The sequence below is a fragment of the Anabas testudineus genome, chromosome 3 (genome assembly GCF_900324465.2).
Source record: "Anabas testudineus chromosome 3, fAnaTes1.2, whole genome shotgun sequence".
Lineage (NCBI taxonomy): Eukaryota > Metazoa > Chordata > Actinopteri > Anabantiformes > Anabantidae > Anabas > Anabas testudineus.
In genome coordinates, this window is record NC_046612.1 from 5,117,932 (window position 1) to 5,137,726 (window position 19,795).

At 37.5% G+C, this 19,795-nt stretch overlaps 1 protein-coding gene across 1 annotated transcript in view; it reads left to right on the forward strand.

Moving 5' to 3' along the window:
- LOC113174926 (CUB and sushi domain-containing protein 1-like) overlaps nt 1–19,795 on the forward strand; it is a 330,106-nt gene that overhangs the window by 197,541 nt on the left and 112,770 nt on the right. The window contains exons 11-15 of the mRNA XM_026379140.1: nt 9,330–9,433; nt 9,712–9,824; nt 13,371–13,553; nt 13,663–13,848; nt 18,648–18,788. Of these exons, the coding sequence (XP_026234925.1) occupies nt 9,330–9,433; nt 9,712–9,824; nt 13,371–13,553; nt 13,663–13,848; nt 18,648–18,788 (727 nt within the window). The remainder of the gene's footprint in view (nt 1–9,329; nt 9,434–9,711; nt 9,825–13,370; nt 13,554–13,662; nt 13,849–18,647; nt 18,789–19,795) is intronic.

Sequence of the window (19,795 nt, forward strand, 5' to 3'; positions counted from 1 at the left end):
AGGTGAGTGCATGTGACCATACCGGGAAAGGGAAACAGAAGGCTGCCAAAATAAAAGCACGGCAGGAAGCACTGGCAGCAACGAGGCTGGAACCATGACAGTGCCAGCCTTTACATGACTCATGATTCATCATTATGTCCATCGTATTGTCAACTTAGGGTTAAGAATAGACCTTCAAAGGTTATATTCATCATTTAAACTAGTGAATTGTGGTGAGATTATTAAATTAAGTTACCTCTTCACGTGAATGATAATTATCTACTTTGTCTAACAAAAAATCAATATTTAGAATGTGTTAATTATTTAAAGGCATTGCTGAAATATAATTTCAAGCCTGTGCTAAATAGAGATGCAGTGAAAGGAGACAGAAAAGAAAAGGCTAAAACAAGAGTGCCTGATTTACAGTAAAACTTGTAAGTCACAGTAGAAAATCTGGTACAACAAATATATTCTCCAGTGGGCCAGTGTTGAGAAAGTTGAGGACTGCTGTTTTAGACTTACTTTTATTTTTCTGCCCACTTGGAAGAATTCTGTTTCAGTTGCTGGGCTCATGGTCACCACACATTCCTAATTTTGTGAGAGTGACTTTGCTGTCGGGTCACTCTTGGATAGATCTGAATCATTCATGTATCTGTAGTACAACATTTCAGGTCCCTCTGTCTACAGTTTTCTTTGTGGTATTGTCTTTGTGTCTCATCACATATCTTGTCTTCACTTTGCTCCTTTTCCTGCTCCTGCACCCTTTGTCACCACTTTTTCCTTCCTTTCCCCTCCTTTCCTAGCTTGCCTCTTATTTTTTCCTAAGATCTCTGTTCTTTATGCTCTGCTCCTCTCTCCTTGCATTTCTTCGTCATCTACTCTGCAATGCACTGCGCTGCTCTTTTCCCATCCACTTTCTCCTTCTATCATCTTCTTTCTCCCTTTCACTTTGATTTGTCTAAAATGTTAAGTTTGAAGATGGTGGAAGTAGAGAGATGGAAGAGCAAAAAGAGAGCAAGATTGCACTGAGCTCATTGAAAACTACAGAGAAAAAGAGAGGGGGAAAATATGGAGAAAAATGGGGCTGAATATTCAGCAACCTACTTCACATCTAAAAGGCATGAGCCAGGAAGAGTGAAAAGGAAAGGAAGGGACTGAGAAGAAAAGACCGAATGTCCAAGCAGGTACTTCATGTGACATTCAAATTTTCTCTAAAGATGGATGGAAATGGAGTCTGCTCACCTCTGAGTGACTAGGATGAAGAAATATAATTGAGAAGAGAGACAAAAAAGAGAGAAGAAAAAAGAAATTGGCCTTTTGTTCTCACCTCTGTGTTTTTCTGATCTTGAACGAGAGAAGTGGCTAACAGCTTGTGTCAAGCTCTGACAAAATTTCTCTGAAGTCTTACTGTGTGTCTGTGTAGACTTAGCTAATTTTCCTAGATATGAGACTCTATCAAGTTTGTATTTTCACAGACATTTGTGCTTGGAGATTTTTATCTAACCTGTGTCTGGTATTCAGGAGAGTTTTGCATCATCAGAAATTTCTTTAGAATTGACCAAAGCTTTGCTGTCTGGAGTCTTTCCAGAAATCATCTGGGTGAAAATAATTAGTGGTCATTAGCATAGCTGCATTTATAGATAAGAACTGCTCTGCATATTATTACTGGTTTTGCTTGGTATCAAGAGACAGATGGAAAGTCATTCTTGTATCATGCGTGTTGCTTGGGATTTCAGATAGAATACAATACCAGTGTAATAGATTCACATTTAGGTTTTTTTGGAAAAAAAAAAAAAGAGGTTTCAGATCAGGGTGCTAAAATGACAGATTATCGCCTACAGCAGCTCCTGGCCTTAGTAGAATTATCTACATACACAAGGACAGAGACAAACAAGAGGATAAAGACAGTTATAGACTAGACTAGAGTCCAAATGAATCACACACAAGTGGAAAAGGGGGAAGTCCTCATCTCTGATCCCAGACACAGGCAGAGCCTTAATAGGTTCCATGGTTACATGGTTAACAAATTAAATTTTGTATATATTAAAGTCTTGTTATATGATAAATGAACTTAATGGGCGATATTCAGTCCGTTCTTATAATATATGATCGTATGATTGTAAGACTGTAAGGTACATTTTCCACAGCTGCTGTTTTGCACCTTAAAGCGAAGTTAAAAGAAACTTTTTATTGGTTCTTTTAAGCTGGACATTTTTTGTGATTACTAGAACATTAGTAAAATATGTCTTGGATCATTTTTGTTGTAAACAAGCAAACAGTATAAGAAGATTAGCAGCCAGCTTATTTGAAGTTACATTCACTGAATCATTATGGACACTGATGAGTGAATCACACTACTGCAGTAGGTAAAATATAAGCAAAATATGATAATAATTGCACCTTTCACCTAGTTTTTCCTCACAAAGTTATCAATATGTTATTTCTCCATATTTGTCCATAATGTATAAAAATTGGTTGCAATAAACTGTACTTTTCTTTTCAGTATGATGGGAATAAGCTTTAGCTTGGCTACTACCAACGTTAATACTTGATATCGACTAGCGTTTGCATAATTTCTACTACAGTGACTAATACAACATGTGGGCCAAAGTCAATGAGCACGTTGATCACATAGATGGAGCAAAATGCATGAGTAAAGTACAGAGTAAATAACCATCAGTGTCCATGGTAATGGAAAGACATTTACCAATAGCTGCCTAATTAGCACATTATCTAAATTCAAGGCTTTTTGCTGTTCGAGCTTTTGACTGTAATTTGGCAGCCTGGCTGACCATAATCCACCGTATTAGCTCAGTCTTTGGCTCTCATTCCTAAATCTAATACTACTCTATTAGGGGAGACTGGCCATGCCAATGCACGAATGTTAGGTCACACTTTTTACTTTTGTGCACTGGCCCTTCTAATGGCAGTAATACACACATTTAAATTTATTTTCAAGCTGTGATGTAAAACATTCTGAAATTAAATGTCTGAACTCACTGTGTGGTGTTGTCAGTTAGTGTTTTCATACAGTTTCCATAGTGCTGTATGCAGCTGTAGCTTGAACATAGTAAAAAGTTTATTTTCCTAAACTGTCTAGCCAACATGTCAACAGCACTCAAAGGTGCTGTAGCACCTCAATAGAGGAGTTATTTACCAGACACCAGTCATTTGATTTCTTACCACTTAAAGCAAAGGTCACCTCCAGGCATAACTGCAACATATAAACATGGCACATCTGGCTACTTCCAGGGTACAGCCAACAGGCTAGCATCCTTGTCAGTTTATTTTTATATTGACTGGTACTTTATTTGTCCCACATGGAAAATTGTCACTTGTCAGAGCATATAACAACATTGAAACTCAACAAACAAGGGAAAAAAAAATAAATACAAAATAAATTCTCACAAATAATCCGACAATGCGATAATCACCACAAATACAACACACTCTGCTGTGTAGTGAAACCATTTTAAATGGTGCATATGTAATTACTTATTTGTTACACAAATTGCATTTGAGGAAATTCGTCACTTGTGACCTCAAATCATATTTCTTTTTATATAATTACATCTTTCTTGTTTCTACTGAGCTAAGATCAAGTGGATGTTTTGGCATCTTCATTAGGTGCACTGGCTTCCACTTATAAATGTCAATCTGATTTCTAGACTAAATATTGCATGCTTGATTTTATTTATCATCCTCTCTCATTTGCTTTATCCACTTATGACTAAAGCAGAAGTTGTTCACCTGTTTATTCAGTTGCATAGAGTTAGGAAGATCCGGGTTTATTTAGTAACCTCTTACTATTGCTTTCATTCTCCCGGCATTGTCTTGTATTTGCCTCAGTGACAAGACATGCATGTCAGGTAGACTTTTCATAAATGACTGTATATCTACTTTAGCCCTGTGATGTTTCTACCATCTGTCTTGGGTCTACCCTCTGGTAAGTGTATCATGTGAAGAAAAGCATTGAATGATTGCTTAAGGCCTTTACACACTGAGAGCAACAAATTCCTGCCTCAATTTAATTTAATGAGAGCTTGGCAATATACTATGGCAAGCAACCACATAAGAATCACTATAACCACTTCTGAAACATTTAATTACTTAAGATATAATACTCATGAGTTGACCCTTCAGCTAAACTGCTAGCTAATACTTTTGGGGTTGTGACATTGGACATCTATGCAAATTCAGCTATATCTGCAGCAGTTCTCTGTGTTGGTTACCACCTTGTAGAGGGTCCTTAGCTGATCTAAATTAATTGTAAAATGTGAATCTAGAGCTTGTTGTGTGCATCCTACAACTGTGTTGCCCAGCTGCATGATGTGAATCTATTGCGAAATTAAGTCTGTCTTTAAAATGCTGTAAAGCTGTTTTATAATGTTCTCTTGACCTCCAACAAGCAGCCAAACTGCTTTTAAAGTTCTCATTGGATTATCAGTGAAATGCTCCTGAGAAATGAAGTCAAAGATAAAAGATGTATAAATAGGATCCTTTTAAGCAATTGAGTAAATATTAAATTGTTCATTACAGGTACTTTGTTTTTCATATTTTCTATATCCTATTCACTGAATACAGTTTGGAAATCTCAGACATGGAGGTTGTGCTGAGGGCCATGTCCTCAAACTGGGTTTAGGTTATACTATACTTGTCAGTTTATCTCAAAGGCTAAATGTAATCTATTAGATAAAGGCCCCAACCTGCCATTGTGGGAGCTCACCAATGACTCAATGTAGCTGCACAATTCTCAGCAAGGGAATTTTTGTGCACACTTTTAGGACAGAAGTTCTTTCTCTGAACTATATACAGGGGTTTAACTTAGAAAATGGTTTCAACGTCTTCTTGACAGTTTATTTTTTGGAGCTGGGGTGGTAGAAAATGCACTTAAGTTCAAATAGACACAATCTTTATGAAAAATACACTGCTGTTAACCTCAATTCCCATTGGGCCTGCTACAGAAAAGTTTGCCAACTCTTATCCTGCCCCAGATTTAGATCATAAAAATTGTATTACAATTCTTAAGCATGATGTTATCGATATGCACAGGAAATTAGATTTTATCAAGACATTTGAGATTTTTATTTTGTCAATTTAACATCCCCAATCAGAATTTTCACCTTAGACTTTCAAGTTTATGTTTAACGTAGTTTCTTAATGTTCTATGTTCCACTATGGTCAGATGTGTTTTAGTGAGTCCCTTTGTATATGTATTGGAAATTAAAATAAGCTCTGTTATGCCATTAAAAGTTCTTACTTGATAACTGTCTTAATTTTATTAGAAAAATGTTGTTTTCAGTTGCTGCATTTACTGTGGGTCAGTTGAGATGTCAGACACATCTAGAATGAAATATTGAGTGGTTTTCTGTTAGATATTGGCGGTTTGTTGTAGTTTTAAGTGTAATAGTAATAAAGAAATTAGTGTTACAGGGTCCAAGATTGTAATTAAGCATGTGCACTATCCTTGGCAGGGGTCACATCAGTTTATTCTGGAGTTGATATGGCTGACTGAATAGTATTCATTAGACGTGCACAGAGTGTGGACATTTTAACAGGGTCCAAATCAAATGTTTTTTGTTTGTTTGTTTTTTTAAAACAAGAACCTGGGGTTACACAACAGGAAGGCTAGCTTCTAAACAGAGGGCCCAAGTGCTTGCTAAGACTTACTAAGGTGTTCTTGAGCCCATCTTTACCACAGGCTGCAGTCAAGCAACTAACCAACTGATTGAATTAAATTCAATGATTCCCTATTATTTTTTAATATATTTTATCATTCTTTTTATTCCATAATTTGAGAATGGATATAGACAGGCGGACATACAGGTTTAGGGATTTGTGTTTAAATAATTTCTCTCACTGTTGCTGTTCACAATGACTCAGCAATGCTACAGTCTCAGCTCAACGAGGGAATTGAAGTAGTCCACCCAATTATGGCTCTCTGTTCTCTTGCAATATTCTGATGTAAGGTCAGTGAGGGCATGATCTGAAGACATAGTATAGGTTTTCCATTTCAATTTTTTTTTCTTCTGACTCAATGGAGGGGCATCTCTGGGTAGACATGCAAGTCATTATTGTTCTGCTGTAGATAAACTGATTCCTTATGTACAGTGCTTATAATGTTCACAAGGCTCCAAAGTAGGTCTTATATCATTTGACATGAGTGACAAACACATCTGCTGTGAAATTAGGATCAGACTAATGGAAAGATTACCATTAGTTTCTTGTGGAGAGGGCAAAAAAATCACAGCACTATGAATTTGCTGACTGACAGGTATTTCACTGTAGGTTTGGGTTGCTCTGTGCTCTTAACAATATTTAAATGACCTATCGATCTGCTCTTTGGTGCTTTTCCCTGGGAAGAGCATCTGATCTTCAACAAGTACAGTACACATTTGAAAATTAGCAACTTTCTCCAGAATTACTATTAAATACTGATGTAACCAAAACAAAGCAATGTAATTGAATCAAAAAAGCAATGCAGTAGTGTAGTCATCAAACTGAGGCCAGATTCTGTGTACTGATCGTTTTAATTTAAGATTTGCATAAGCCTAGATTTCTTTTTCCTTTTCTGACTTTGTTTTTGTTTCAGTTTTTCTATTATTTTATGTCCTTCTTTAGCTTCTGTGTTTTCTACAACAATCTAATGTAGTATGGGGTTGCAGGCTGCTCGTAATGTCTTACTAAATGGGCCCATTTGGATCTATTGAAATGCATAGAGCTTTTTGCTAATGACCTTAGTGTGATAATGCTTCAGTGCTGTCCTTTAAGTCTGCAGCTACTATTCCATCTGCTTTGAATGTCTAGACACACACGGACAAACATATCAATAAAAACAGCACCATTCTACTTCAGTTGTGATGACTTACACTTGAGACCACCTTCCATACAATACCTGGAATAAACACTGGCTTAAAGGTTTCACATGCCAGTTAAAGCCCAACAAGCCCCACAATAGCCATCCTTGTTTGCAGTCAAAAGTCATGTTCAAGTGCTTAAACATGACAAGAAATGGTCTTAGATTTAAGGTGAATCATTAATTTAAGTTGCTTATGTCAATAATATGCAGTTTATACAGTTGTAGAAAGAAGTCCTGGAATGTATCCACTGGCTTCTTTAACATTCCTGTCATGATGGCAGTTAATTCCTCCGATGATCCATATCCTTTTACATTATTTGAACATTTGGTAGCTATTTAGATTTTAACAAAGCATGGCCAGGGGCTTAGTAAGGTATAGCTTCTTCTGCCATGTTGAAACAGCTTTTACTCACCTTATCACCTGCAGTAAGACCTTTCTTCACTTCAGTGTGATTTGCCTATGGTGGATCTTCATCCACATTATCACATCTTCATCTTAGTCTTTTAATACACAAGAAACCCATTCTGTTAGGGTTATGATCTGCTACCAGTAAGTAACAGACAAGCAGCAAATAACAGAATACCAGTACAGCATTTTAGATTGATGATCCAGTGCTATATGTATGAAACTACATGTACAGCTGCAAATGTCTGCTCCCTTTCATTAAAGATGGGATTACTTTGGAATGTCAGTATGTCAGTGGCAAATTAACTGTTGTACTTTTGGCAACTAAGCTTTTATTAAACAAGTTGTTACAGTCAAGAGCCAATTTACACTTTATATAAAAGAAAACAAAACCTGTCATCATCAAACATTTAACATTAAGGGCATTTCCATTCCTGAAAGTTTGAGCAAGAGTCCATGTTCATATATATTTGAACCAGTTGGTTTTTATTTCATATTGCAAGTTTGGAAGCACACTAAAGAACCTTGCATGACATACTTGAGTCCTGTCGTCATTGCCTATGTGGGCTGTATCTCACTATACTCCCACACTTTGATGTACTGCTGCTATAGTTTCTTGACTTTTAAGTGGCATTGCTCTACTATATCCTCTTAGACCTTCTCTCTCCTCTCAGACAAACACATTCTTTAGCCTTTATTTCTTCTTTGGACTAAAGTGACACTAAATATCTTGTCTCATCCTCTCCCCAGGTGCTCCTACGATTCATTTTTAATTATTTTCTGGTTATTTTTCTTCTATTTAAGGGGTGACAATAGCCTGCATCACTTTGCTGTAATTTCCAAAAAGCATTTTCACACTAGAAACAAACTGAATGATGGTTCAGTTTGATCCAGATCAAGACTACCTTTTGGTTGGATCAAATTCTGGTTCCCAGGTCTGTATCGTGGTCTGAGGCAACTTTCACACCAGGTTTTTTAATTTGACCCAAACAAGCTAGGTGTGAGCCTAACCCTAAATTAACAGAATACCTTGGGTGATGTCAGAGTTGTTATGCGATTCATTCACATATTGTCCATGGTCTCCCTGACAGTTCCTGGGTGTGATGATGCTGTTCAAACCTTTCCAACATTTTGTATTACATATTCTGAAATTCTGAAATATACACCTAGATTTACAAAGCAGGTAATAGGTAAGAGCCTCCCATTGGATAATTACTGCATGGACGATTATTCTTCAGCTGGCAACAAGTTACTTAACCCTAACTGGCTACCGTACAAGTCTGTTGGGGCAGTGCTATGATCTGGAGAAGACTTTGTGAGGCAGGCAATCATCAACACAAGATCTTGGTGAAAATTATGCAACTCTGGACGGGATTAAATGTTGTGACATTGCAGAAGCCTATTGTGACAATGCCATGGTAATTGCATGGATAATCAAAGCTAAAGGGGGTCCAACAAAATATTAGTGTGACTTCTTTTTTTGGACTGGCAGTGTACATTTCACAAATCATTTGTGGCAGTAGAGCATCAGTGCATACAGATAATGTAAATGCAGCACCCCTGTTCTATTGTTTAAAGTAAGCCCTGCATTAGAAATGTAAATCTTTAGATTTGTTTTGACTAGGATAATAGAACCCTTCTTCCTATTATATGCACTCAAATGATTTCTCTCTGTGCTATAATTAAGTCTGAATTTCTTCCATTGAAAACAGACAAGTACAGGAGTCATAGTCATGAGGCTACAAGCTTGGCACAGGTTGCAAGTCCTTTCAAGAAGGATCTTTTCAAAGTGCTACTTTATAATGGATTTTATTAATTTATTGACATTCAACTCGAACATCATGTTGCACTTGGCTCGAGAGGCGATTTGTTTGTGAAACAGAGCTCCCTTTTCAATTCTAGGCTTTTAAATATCCCCAGCAATAATCATTAGTCTCTCCTGCTGCAAATTGTAAGGATGAAAATGCATGAAACCATCCCTTCAGAAATCAAATCTATTTGCATTTGCCTGAATGATGACTTTTACACAAGTCTGTGTTTATAACTGTCATTCTTTGCTTTTTTGTTATGTTTTATATTTTGTAGGTGATAAAGCTGTCATTTGAAGAGTTTGACCTGGAAAGAGGATATGACACATTAACAGTGGGAGATGGAGGAAAGATAGGTGACACCCGGAGGGTTCTCTACGTGTAAGAGCCATTTACATATTCTAGCCCATGATATAGTAGTATTGGATTGTATAAAACAAACATTGGTAATTAGCGGGAAAGTTGTCCAGACAATAATGTTGTGCAGATATACACTGGATATAGTGAATTGCATTATTAACTTACAGTGATTTTGAAGAAATCTGGGAGAATACATATTCTAAATTGACTGAGCCATGTAAGTGTAAGCCTCTGTAAGTGGGATGTAATATATATATGTGTGTGTGTGTGTGTGTGTGTGTGTGTGTGTGTGTGTGTAGACTTACTGGTTCCAGTGTCCCAGACCTCATCGTTAGCTTGTCAAGTCAGATGTGGCTACACCTGCAGTCAGATGACACAATCGGCTCAGCTGGGTTCAAGGCAGTTTATGAAGGTAAGACCTCCTGTCCAGGAAATACAACTTTAAATGTAATTTTTTTGTCACACCTTCTTTTCTCTGTCTCTAAAATAGTATACTTACATAATGGAGTGTGAAAATCATAGCTTTGCTGACACGGTGAATTATTGCAAACGCAACTCTTGGTGTCTGTCCTTGTTTTTACATGTGAGTATGTGTGTGACTGTGCTTTTAAACTAGGTAATGTATGAATTACGAGTCAATCACTATATAATTTTGCGTTCATTTTTATATTATGGCCATGCTGACAGTGATGGAGAGATAAAGACAGTTACAGTGAGTGAGTGAGGGTGGGCGGGGGTAGCTATACCTCTAAATAGAGATTATTTAGAAAATTCCATTTTACCATGCCGGTGTAGCTGTTTACATTGAATTAAACTAAATGGAACTGAACCCAATTAGATTCACTTGTGACAAAGAGTGAGACAGGTATAGAGAGAGAGACAGGTAGAGAGAGAGAGAGGTAATTAGATAAACATAGATACAGTGGAAGGACAACAAGAAATTGACAAAATGGGACAGAATTAGACATGACAAATCCAGTGAAAATATGGATTGTCTCAAAAAGACTCTGAATGCGGGAGAGTAGGAGAGGACAAGTGAGAGTGATGAAGGTTGTGCCCTTGATTCTTCTAGCCTCCTGTGTTAGAATCTGTGAGGATGGTGACGGTGTTGACCAGGGTTTGTTACTTTTCAGGAAACAGCCACAGAAACCCAGTGAGATATTTATGATAATTTTACATGGTTCTGTTTACTGACCTTGATTTAATGTTTTTAATATTTGTTCCGACAGAAATAAAGGCCTTATCCTCCCTACAACTTAAATGACCTGGTCAAAAACACATGTTAATTAGGATACCTTAATAACGTCTAGTAAACCTCTCCTTTTCAGGAACACCTTGATAACATTCACACAATTACGCTCATTCTGTCCTGGAAGTTTCCCAGTAAAACCACAGTCTGACCCGATAACCAGCTTCACTGGACCTTTGAAAGGACAAGTGTCGCCTTTTCGATCCTACCGGTCCAGTGATCGAACTAGTGGCCTTTGATCAAACTAGCTTCTCTAACCTTCAAGCCACCACTGCTCTGAACTTTCTGTGAACCATCTTGGTTATCTGATATCATACCTTTCAGTTCATTGTGAAAAAATAAAACAAACAAACAAATGGTACTTAATGACCTCTAGATAGTCTTGTGGTTTCTGTTTTCCCCCAGGATAATTAAACAACTGCCTGTGGTGTTTGTTTTTGTGTGTGTATGTGATGCTGTCACATTGTATAATGTCATCATGCTGCCCAGTTTGATCAGGATCATTCCCTCAGAGCTCTTAGGTTTTCAGGCCTGCAGCACAACCCAACATGTGGATTTAAGTGTGCGTCTTGTTTTGAATGTCGTCATGTTGCACTTTGCATGTTTGCGTGTGAGTATTTGAGGAAAAGTGAGAGAAAAAAACAAAGACAGTTGATATATATATCATGGACACACACACACACACACACACACACACCACCCATTATCTTTTTATGCCATGTTTCCGGGCTGATGGCAATTGGCTGTGAAAAGAGTAAAGATGTAAATGTATTTATTTTTTCACTCAAAAGAATGGAAATTAGCATTGAACGCCTTTCAGATGCTTATGTATTATCAACAGTTTTAATGTGAATATGACTTTATAAAAAAACACCATCTGGATTCCATTCTAACTGAGAAGAACTAGAAGTCTTGATTTAACTTGACTTTGTTGTTGCCAAACCTCAAAATCCAAATAAGTGTAACATTGTGAATTCATTAAATAATTATAATTTGGTTGTAGTTGACAGTACAGTACGGTGCTATTTGATGCCCAAGATTTAGAAAGACACTGAAAAAAGAACTTCTGTAAAACTCTTCTGAAGTTTGAAAGAGTGAAAAGAAGAAACGGCAAAGAGGAAAGAACAAACTAAAATGACCAAAGAATCAGTGAGAGAGGCACTTACCACCATAATGGCAGACTTCCCAGGGGCCCGAGATCGCTGATATCCATTCTGACACTCATCAAATGTGTGACAGGTAGCTGTAGGCCACACGCATACACACACACATGCACACACTGCCACTTCTTTGAGTATTCTGGTCTTGTAGGTATACTTACAACCCAACACATAGTAAAAGTGTAGAACACATGCACAAACCCACACGCGCACAGAGCTCACCTTGAGATGTATTTGCCCAAAGCAAATCCAGGAGCATGGCGGAGCATGTGTTACACGATGACAGACGTCTGGTAGGATGTCAGATTTTAAAGGAGGAAAGCGAGGGAAGAGCAGCGGATAAAAACACACTTCCATTATAGAAGCAAAAAGGCAAGTGACAAAATGAACAGAATATGTTTGCAGGCCAGTGCGGCAGCACTACTAATGTGACACTCATGCCAATAAAGCACTGTGTATTGAATCAGATGATGGGGAGGACGGGGACAATTTTCAACAGGACAGACGGACAAAGGAAGAAAGAATGAAACAAAGGAGAGAGAGGCTGCGTGTGTCAAATGTTTATACAGGAAGCGGTTGTATTTTATATAGTGTCACAACCATTAGTGTTCCTCTCTTTGATTTTTACCTCCTGCTGGTTACTTAACAAGTGTACGCATGGATCAGTGTGTGTTTGCATCCACCTGTGTGCCTCCACTTATTGTTTTGCCTTTCACAATTAAAGCTGAATTGCACTACAATTACCCTGATGACAATTAGCTTTGAGAAGGGGAACAATAGAATGAGTTTCTCAGAGGTTGGATTTGATTCCTTTCACAGCAATGTAAAAAGACACCAGACATGTTAGCTTTTTTAGTTTCTTCTTGCAGCAAAATAAACATTATTGTAAGTAATGCAGTAATTTTTTGTCACTTCACATTTTTCACGTAAGTCAACCTGTTGCCACTCAGTTAGCGCTTCTGCCACCCTACCAAAGATAGCAGTATTTAACATGTCCTCTCTCCTCCCAGTGGATCTTCATGAGGTCAGGTGGTGTCTAGACCAATGAGAAAAATACATGAATTTTAACTGTAACCATAACTCTGCATGGGGTATGTATATTTCTGCAGGCATGTTTTGTAGAGTGTAGGGTCTACAAAGTGCAAGTAGATTTTCTGAGGCCCCTCAGGCTACATTTGGTCAGGCGTATTTTTATTCACACAGCACATGCATCAAAACTAGCTGTACAACTGCCAGATGCTTTCACATGTTTTTTCTTGTGATGCAAACACATGGTTCTTAGAAAATCTGAGACAAGTGGTGGAAAAACATAGTGTGGTGACAAATACTGTATGTAGAGCTGGTGATGTTGAGAGGTGGCAGCATATAAGAGAATGAGTATGACTACATCACTGTAAACTTCACATACTGATTATCTAAAAATCAATGTATGCATGTCATTACTATTTACTGTAACCCTCACCTCTCAGACAACTCCTTATCTGAATGTCAGCATGTCACTTGTTGACATTAATTATCAGCATAAAACATGAGTGTTTGTGTGTTACAGAGATTGAACGGGGAGGCTGTGGTGATCCTGGGGTGCCAGCATTTGGTCGCCGTAGCGGTGATGGCTTTCAACACGGTGATGTGTTGACCTTCTTTTGTCAGTCAGCATTTGAACTTGTGGGAGAAAGAACTATCACATGTCAGCACAATAACCAGTGGTCTGGAAATAAACCCAGCTGTGTCTGTAAGTGCACATTTTGTGGTTTGTGTTAATGTTTATGCTGTGAATTTCTGTCATTACGTAAATTCAGTCAGCTTATCCTCTTTCCATCATTGTTCCTTCCTTTATCTAGTTTCATGTTTCTTCAACTTCACGGCTCCATCAGGGACTATATTGTCCCCGAACTACCCCGAGGAGTATGGAAATAATATGAACTGTGTGTGGTTGATTATTTCGGAACCAGGAAGCCGCATTCATCTCCTTTTCTCTGACTTTGACTTGGAGCCACAGTTCGATTGGTTGGTGGTCAAAGATGAAGGTAATTACTGCTTATTTCACTGTTTTATTGTAACATTTATTTTTACTGTGCTGTTCTTCTAATTAACATCAGACATGTTAATTAACACGAGGATTGGATTTGGTTAGCAAATGTCTGTCTGGCAAACTGGGTGGATGAAAAGCTAGTTGTTTTTTAAATTGTTTAAACAAAAATAATTTTCTACTTCACACAGAACACAGCACAGTTGGATAGATGCTCCCCTTTGTAATAAAGGTTATTGATTTAAATTGAATGAAGTAAAGCCCTTGTTTGACTGGCTGGTCATTAAATATAAAGTTGTGTTTAATTGACTGCTGTAAAACTGTCCCTCTACAGGGATGTTTTTGGAGCAACATTTTTAAAATTGCAGGGCAATTACTGCTGTTGCACTGGGCAAACTGAAATTAAAGTTGTTGCTTTGATGTCTTCCAGTTTCTTCCCCTTGGTGATAAATCTCTGCTGTCACATAGAAGCTACACTGTGTGTCTACTAAAAATTAAGACAACAAGCTTCTATAGCTGTCATGCCTCAAGGAAATTAATCATGGCATTGAAACTTTTGTGATATTGACTATATTCACCTGTGTAAATATTATAGTCAGATTAAGAAAGGTAAGTGTTGCTGTTCACTAATGGAATGTACATTTCTTTAGTACAGCAACAGTTGTGTTATTGGATTATTGGTTATTGGATAGCTACCACCTCAAATGTGGGCAGATTTTGGTTCTAAATATCTTGTAAAGGATCAGTATTCACTAATACTTCCCATCAAATGGTTACTAATTGATTAGAAGGTTAACTACTGGGAGTTAGAGGTTAAAACTCTTGTTTTCAGAATCACACAGAATATATTAATGAATCATTTTGAGCTAAAGTGCTGCACTACAGCAGCAACAGCATTTTAGTAGTATTTAAAAATATATATCTGGTGAGTGATTTAAAAGGTGATTACCCAAAGTGTTAATTTGAAGCTACTGGACTTGAAGTTCTTGAAAGTTCCAATGTCTGGATGAGCAGATCTTCACAGACACAACCACTGGTCACATGACTTCAAGTTTTGCTTATTCATGTTTTGTAGTACATCATTGATTGACCGAAATTGTCTAATATACTGTTCTCGTGCAACAAACTGTATCAGATGTGACAATAAACTGTAGTGTTTTCTGTTATGGGGCCAATGTAGTAAAATATATACCAGTTTGCTTTTATGCCCTTTTAAAATGTGAATTCGTAAACTGGAGATGCTTAAATCCAGGAGAAAAATAAATGTGTATCCCCAATGTAATAAGATAAACATTTCTAACAAACCAAAGGGCCTTTCTGTTCACAAGTGTTTAATATGGCCATGGCTTTTGTGACTTGGTGGTCTTTTATATTCTTGGACAATAAAACATTGAACTAGAAACAAATGGCAAGCAAACGTGAGCCAAACAACCACAGTAATAACTGATAAAACTCCTGAACTGGAAAATAGTTATGTGATCCATCCCGGAGCTTTATTATATGCTTTTGAAAAATATATAAATGCTAACCAAATCAAAAAGCTCCGGTTGTCATCTAATATACAATAAAAGAAGATAGTTATAGACTCATACAAAAGGCTTTTTTTCTTAATCCTCTCCACTTAGATAAGATATCGCACACGTCACTATTTCAGATATTGTCGTGTTGGTTCTCTTTCTGCTCCTGGTCTTTTGTTAATGTTGCAGTAAAGAAGTAAAAGAGCTTATGGGTTTCTGGAGAACAGAGAGACTGATATGTTACATCTCAGTTTCTGTGTGGATTTAATTTTTTAAGCGTGAAGACCTTGCTTATTTCCTCAAAACCTTAAAATCAATAATTTTTGAAAATTTTGTATGTGTAAATAATTAATATGTATATGAGATAACAACACACACACTCAATTTAAACCTTAGAAGTACCAGAAAACACAATTGTAGTTGACAGTTTTAACACAGCTAAAATGGAGTTGCTCGAATTGGGAGTGTCACATTCTCAAAGTCAATCAATAAACAACTTAATAATACACTACATCAAACATGCTTTGTGCGAGATGATTCCTTAGTGGATAACCACAGGAAATGTCAGATGGCAAAAGCCATGTTTTCTTCTAGAAAAACAATCAGGTAGGCTCCTGGTGGGCCATGAACAACAACAACAACAAGCTTTGTGTTAGGTTTAGCAGTGGACTAAAATTGTGCATCTTGATAGCTTATAAAAGTCATTTGACATTTATAATCACAAATCACACACAAATAAATTTCCAATTGCATTTAATCAAGGCAATGAAATGGTTTTTATAATCCCACGAGTTTTCACACTTCCCGTTGATCATTACTCTGGTGCTGCTGGTTAATAATGTTCTTTTCTACTTGCGATGAACTGCTGTTATTGGCTGTGACGATTGATCTTTCCATCAACCACCTAAGCCCCCTGTTCTGTCCTTTTTATAGTACATATCAGGGCATGGCATTCCTTTCCTTCTCCATTATGTATATTCCATATCTCACTGATATGGGCCTCGTGGCCTCTGTTCTGTGTAGCCCTTTAGGGTTTTATTGCTCTCCCCACTGAATCTGTCGCTGGATCACTGGGAAGCAGCTCCAGAGTGTATTCTGCCAAACAAAAGTTTGTAACCATTTGTTTCAGTAAATGGTCCTATGCTATGACACAAATGTCTCACAGAAATGAGGTGATGCATAGTTACAGCTGTATGGGCCAGTGTGGGAGTTGTAATGGTTTCGGGGCCATTCAAGTGGCACACAGTGGGTCCTTCAATGGCTATAGTGATGCCTTAATGTCAGAGCATATGTTAACATAGCAGCCAGGTTCAGCCGTTTATTACAATTATGTATCACCCAGGGAGATGATAGGTACTGTGAACAAGGTAATGCCACCACAGTCTCCTAATGTCAGGTGTTTTTGTGATTTACTCAAATGCAGCTTTAGAAGAGAGCACTTTGTTGTAGTTTTGTGGCACACTGTCTGGTTTGCTCTAAAATTAGAATCTGGCAGGCCTTTTGGTGGACCACTAAAAATTTTAAAGTACATAAATATTCACAGCCTTTGCCATGACAATCAAAATTGAGCTCTGGTGCATTCTGTTTCCACTGACCATCCTTGAGATCTTTTGATAGTGCCCCTGTGGGAAATTCAGTTGATTGTACATAATTTGGAAAGACATACACCTGTCTATATACACTCCTACACTGCATGCAGGCGCACAAACCAATCCAGTCCAAAGAATTGTTGTTAGACCCCCAAGACAGGATTGTATCAAGGCACAGATCTGGGGAAGGGTACTGAAAAATGTTAGCAGCATTGAAGATTTTAATAAGCAAAGTGGCCTCCATCATCCATAAAAGAAAGAAGTTCTAGGACCCTTGCTAGTGTGGGCCTCCTGGCCAAACTGAAGATCGAGAGAGAAGGACGTTAGTCAGGGAGGTGACCAAGAAGTCGATGGTCACTATAATAGAGCTCCAGTGTTTCTTTGTGGAGAGATAGTGTTCCAGAAGAACAACCATCTCTGCAGCATCCCACCAATCAGACCTGTATGGTAGAGTGGCCTGATGGAAACCACTCTCAAGTAAAGGTTTGCCAAAAGGCACCTGAAAGACTCTCAGACCATAATGAACAAGATTCTCTGGTCTGATGAAACAAAGATCCAACTTTTTGGCCTGAATGCCAAATGTCATGTCTAGATGAAACCAGGCACTGCTCACCACCTGGCCAATACCATCTCTACAGTGAACCATGGTGGTGGTAGCATCGAGCTGTGGGGAAGTTTCTTTTCCTCACTGATGACTGTTTGTTGTGCTCTTGGGGTCATTTTGACTGGTCACCCACTTTTTGGTAGAGTAGCCAGTCCCAAAGTGTCTCCATTTGAAGATTGTTTGCCTAATCTTAGACTGGTGAGTTTATAAAATCTCAACGTCACTTTTTAACATTTTCCAGCTTTATGTAAATAAATAATTCTTGATCGTAGATCCTCTGAAAGCTCCTTTTGGCTAGGCATGGCTCACATAAGAGTACTTTTCTTGTGCCGAGCAAACTTAAATGTTTTGAGTGGATTTGTCAAAGTAGCTGTAGTCCACACCTACAAATTAATTTTAAATAAGACTGCCAGCACCTGTTATCCGTTGCTCTCAATAAAGACATGAGAGATCAGAATTTTTGTTATTTTAGGTACATCGTATTTGTTAATAATAAGTAAAAAGTGTGAATGGAAATGCATTATACTATCGGTATATAAAACTACACTGTCTCTAAAACACAATGTCAGGAAATATGAACAGTAGCAGTGACACTACTACAACAGTTAATTGTAGAAGAGCAAATCATCTTTCAAAAAGTGGCCGCCATTAAAAGTTAAATGTCTAACAATGAAATGTTGTTTCTCAAATAGTCTACTGGAGTAGTCAGGCCAGGATCAGCACCAACAGTTGAACTTTATGAATGAATGAGTTTATTCACTACAGAAGTTTAGTCTGACACGATGACTCCTACAGTAGTTCAGTACTAATAAAGTAGAAAAAGGTTGGAAATTTATTTGCATTAATCTGCGATAATCCATGCAACATATTAGGAGGTTTTTCCAAACTCAAGAACTCCTCAATCAAAACATTTTTCCTACCTTTAGTAACGATGTGTCTTGGGACTTTTTTTTGTGTGTATGTGTGTGTGTGTGTGTGTTTTATTACATAACTCCTTCACTTTCTAAGTTTGTCCTTGGCCTAATGTTGCGCTAATGCACCATTAAATGTGTCACTTAAAAACCATCTCAACTCTGTTCTATTTTAGGTCTGTCTGAGCCAACAACATTTGGGACATTCTCAGGAAAAGATGTCCCGTCACAGATTGCCTCAAATGGACACATCATGAGATTGGAATTTCAGTCTGATCATTCGAATACTGGCAAAGGCTTCAATATCAGCTATACCAGTACGTACTGCTATCTGTCTCTCTGTGTCCACATATATGTCGAATGTCTATGAAACCCTATGAAACATTGCCAACAGTTAGGTAAAAATGTATTGTCTGCAAAATATTTCTTTTTGTCTCGACTATGCAAATTTTACATGCAGGTTTTACATTTAAAGTCTATTGCTTTCTGTACAGGTTACATTCATCTTGTCTAAATTTGCTACATATCAGTCACCTTAGTCTAACACTACTATTAACTACTAACAGTAGTATCAGTTTTCTGTCAAATGTGTTTTTATTTGTTTTGCGGGGGTTTCACTATAGTTTTGTCCATATCCAGACAAATGTGCTTGAACATGCGTAGATGTTGAACAGTCACAAAGTAGAATACTAAAATGCTTCTGTAAATGCTTTTCTAAAATGATTTTGATGTGGGATTAATTTGTGTGCCAGTTTTGTTGTCATGGTGTATTTTCTGTGTGCAAGCAGTTATCCAGTCAAATGTCAGCATGACATTATATCAGCTAAAATGAAGTTTTGATAGCAGAAAAGTATTCAGCAATCTAAAAATGAGAGCAGTAAACATGAGCTGCAGGTTTGCTTCTCTTTTTTTTTTTTAGGTCAGCTTTTTGTAATGGAAAAGGAAGGGCTTCTTGAAAAGTTAGTTCAATCCAGCTGCAATTTGCAGAATGTTTTCAATAGGTAGAAATGGTCTTATCTTCTTGACCGGAGAAGCACTTAAAACCTCACTCCTTCTACAATATGTTATTTCTGCTCTTTTCTCCACATAGCACATGTCCTGTAATTTAAGGTTAATGCACCTTCATTTAGCATGGCTGTGCAGAATTTTGACAAACAGGACTATTTAGTAGTCCACAAAACCGTGTTGAATGTTACGTGGGAGCCCCACTATAGATTCTACATGAGTTATCCCAGTAAAGCTGTTCTGCAATATGTTTTTAAATACATATTTTGTTGTTTGCCGTTCATATCAGGGTAGAAATATGTGGGTTTGGTATGAAGGG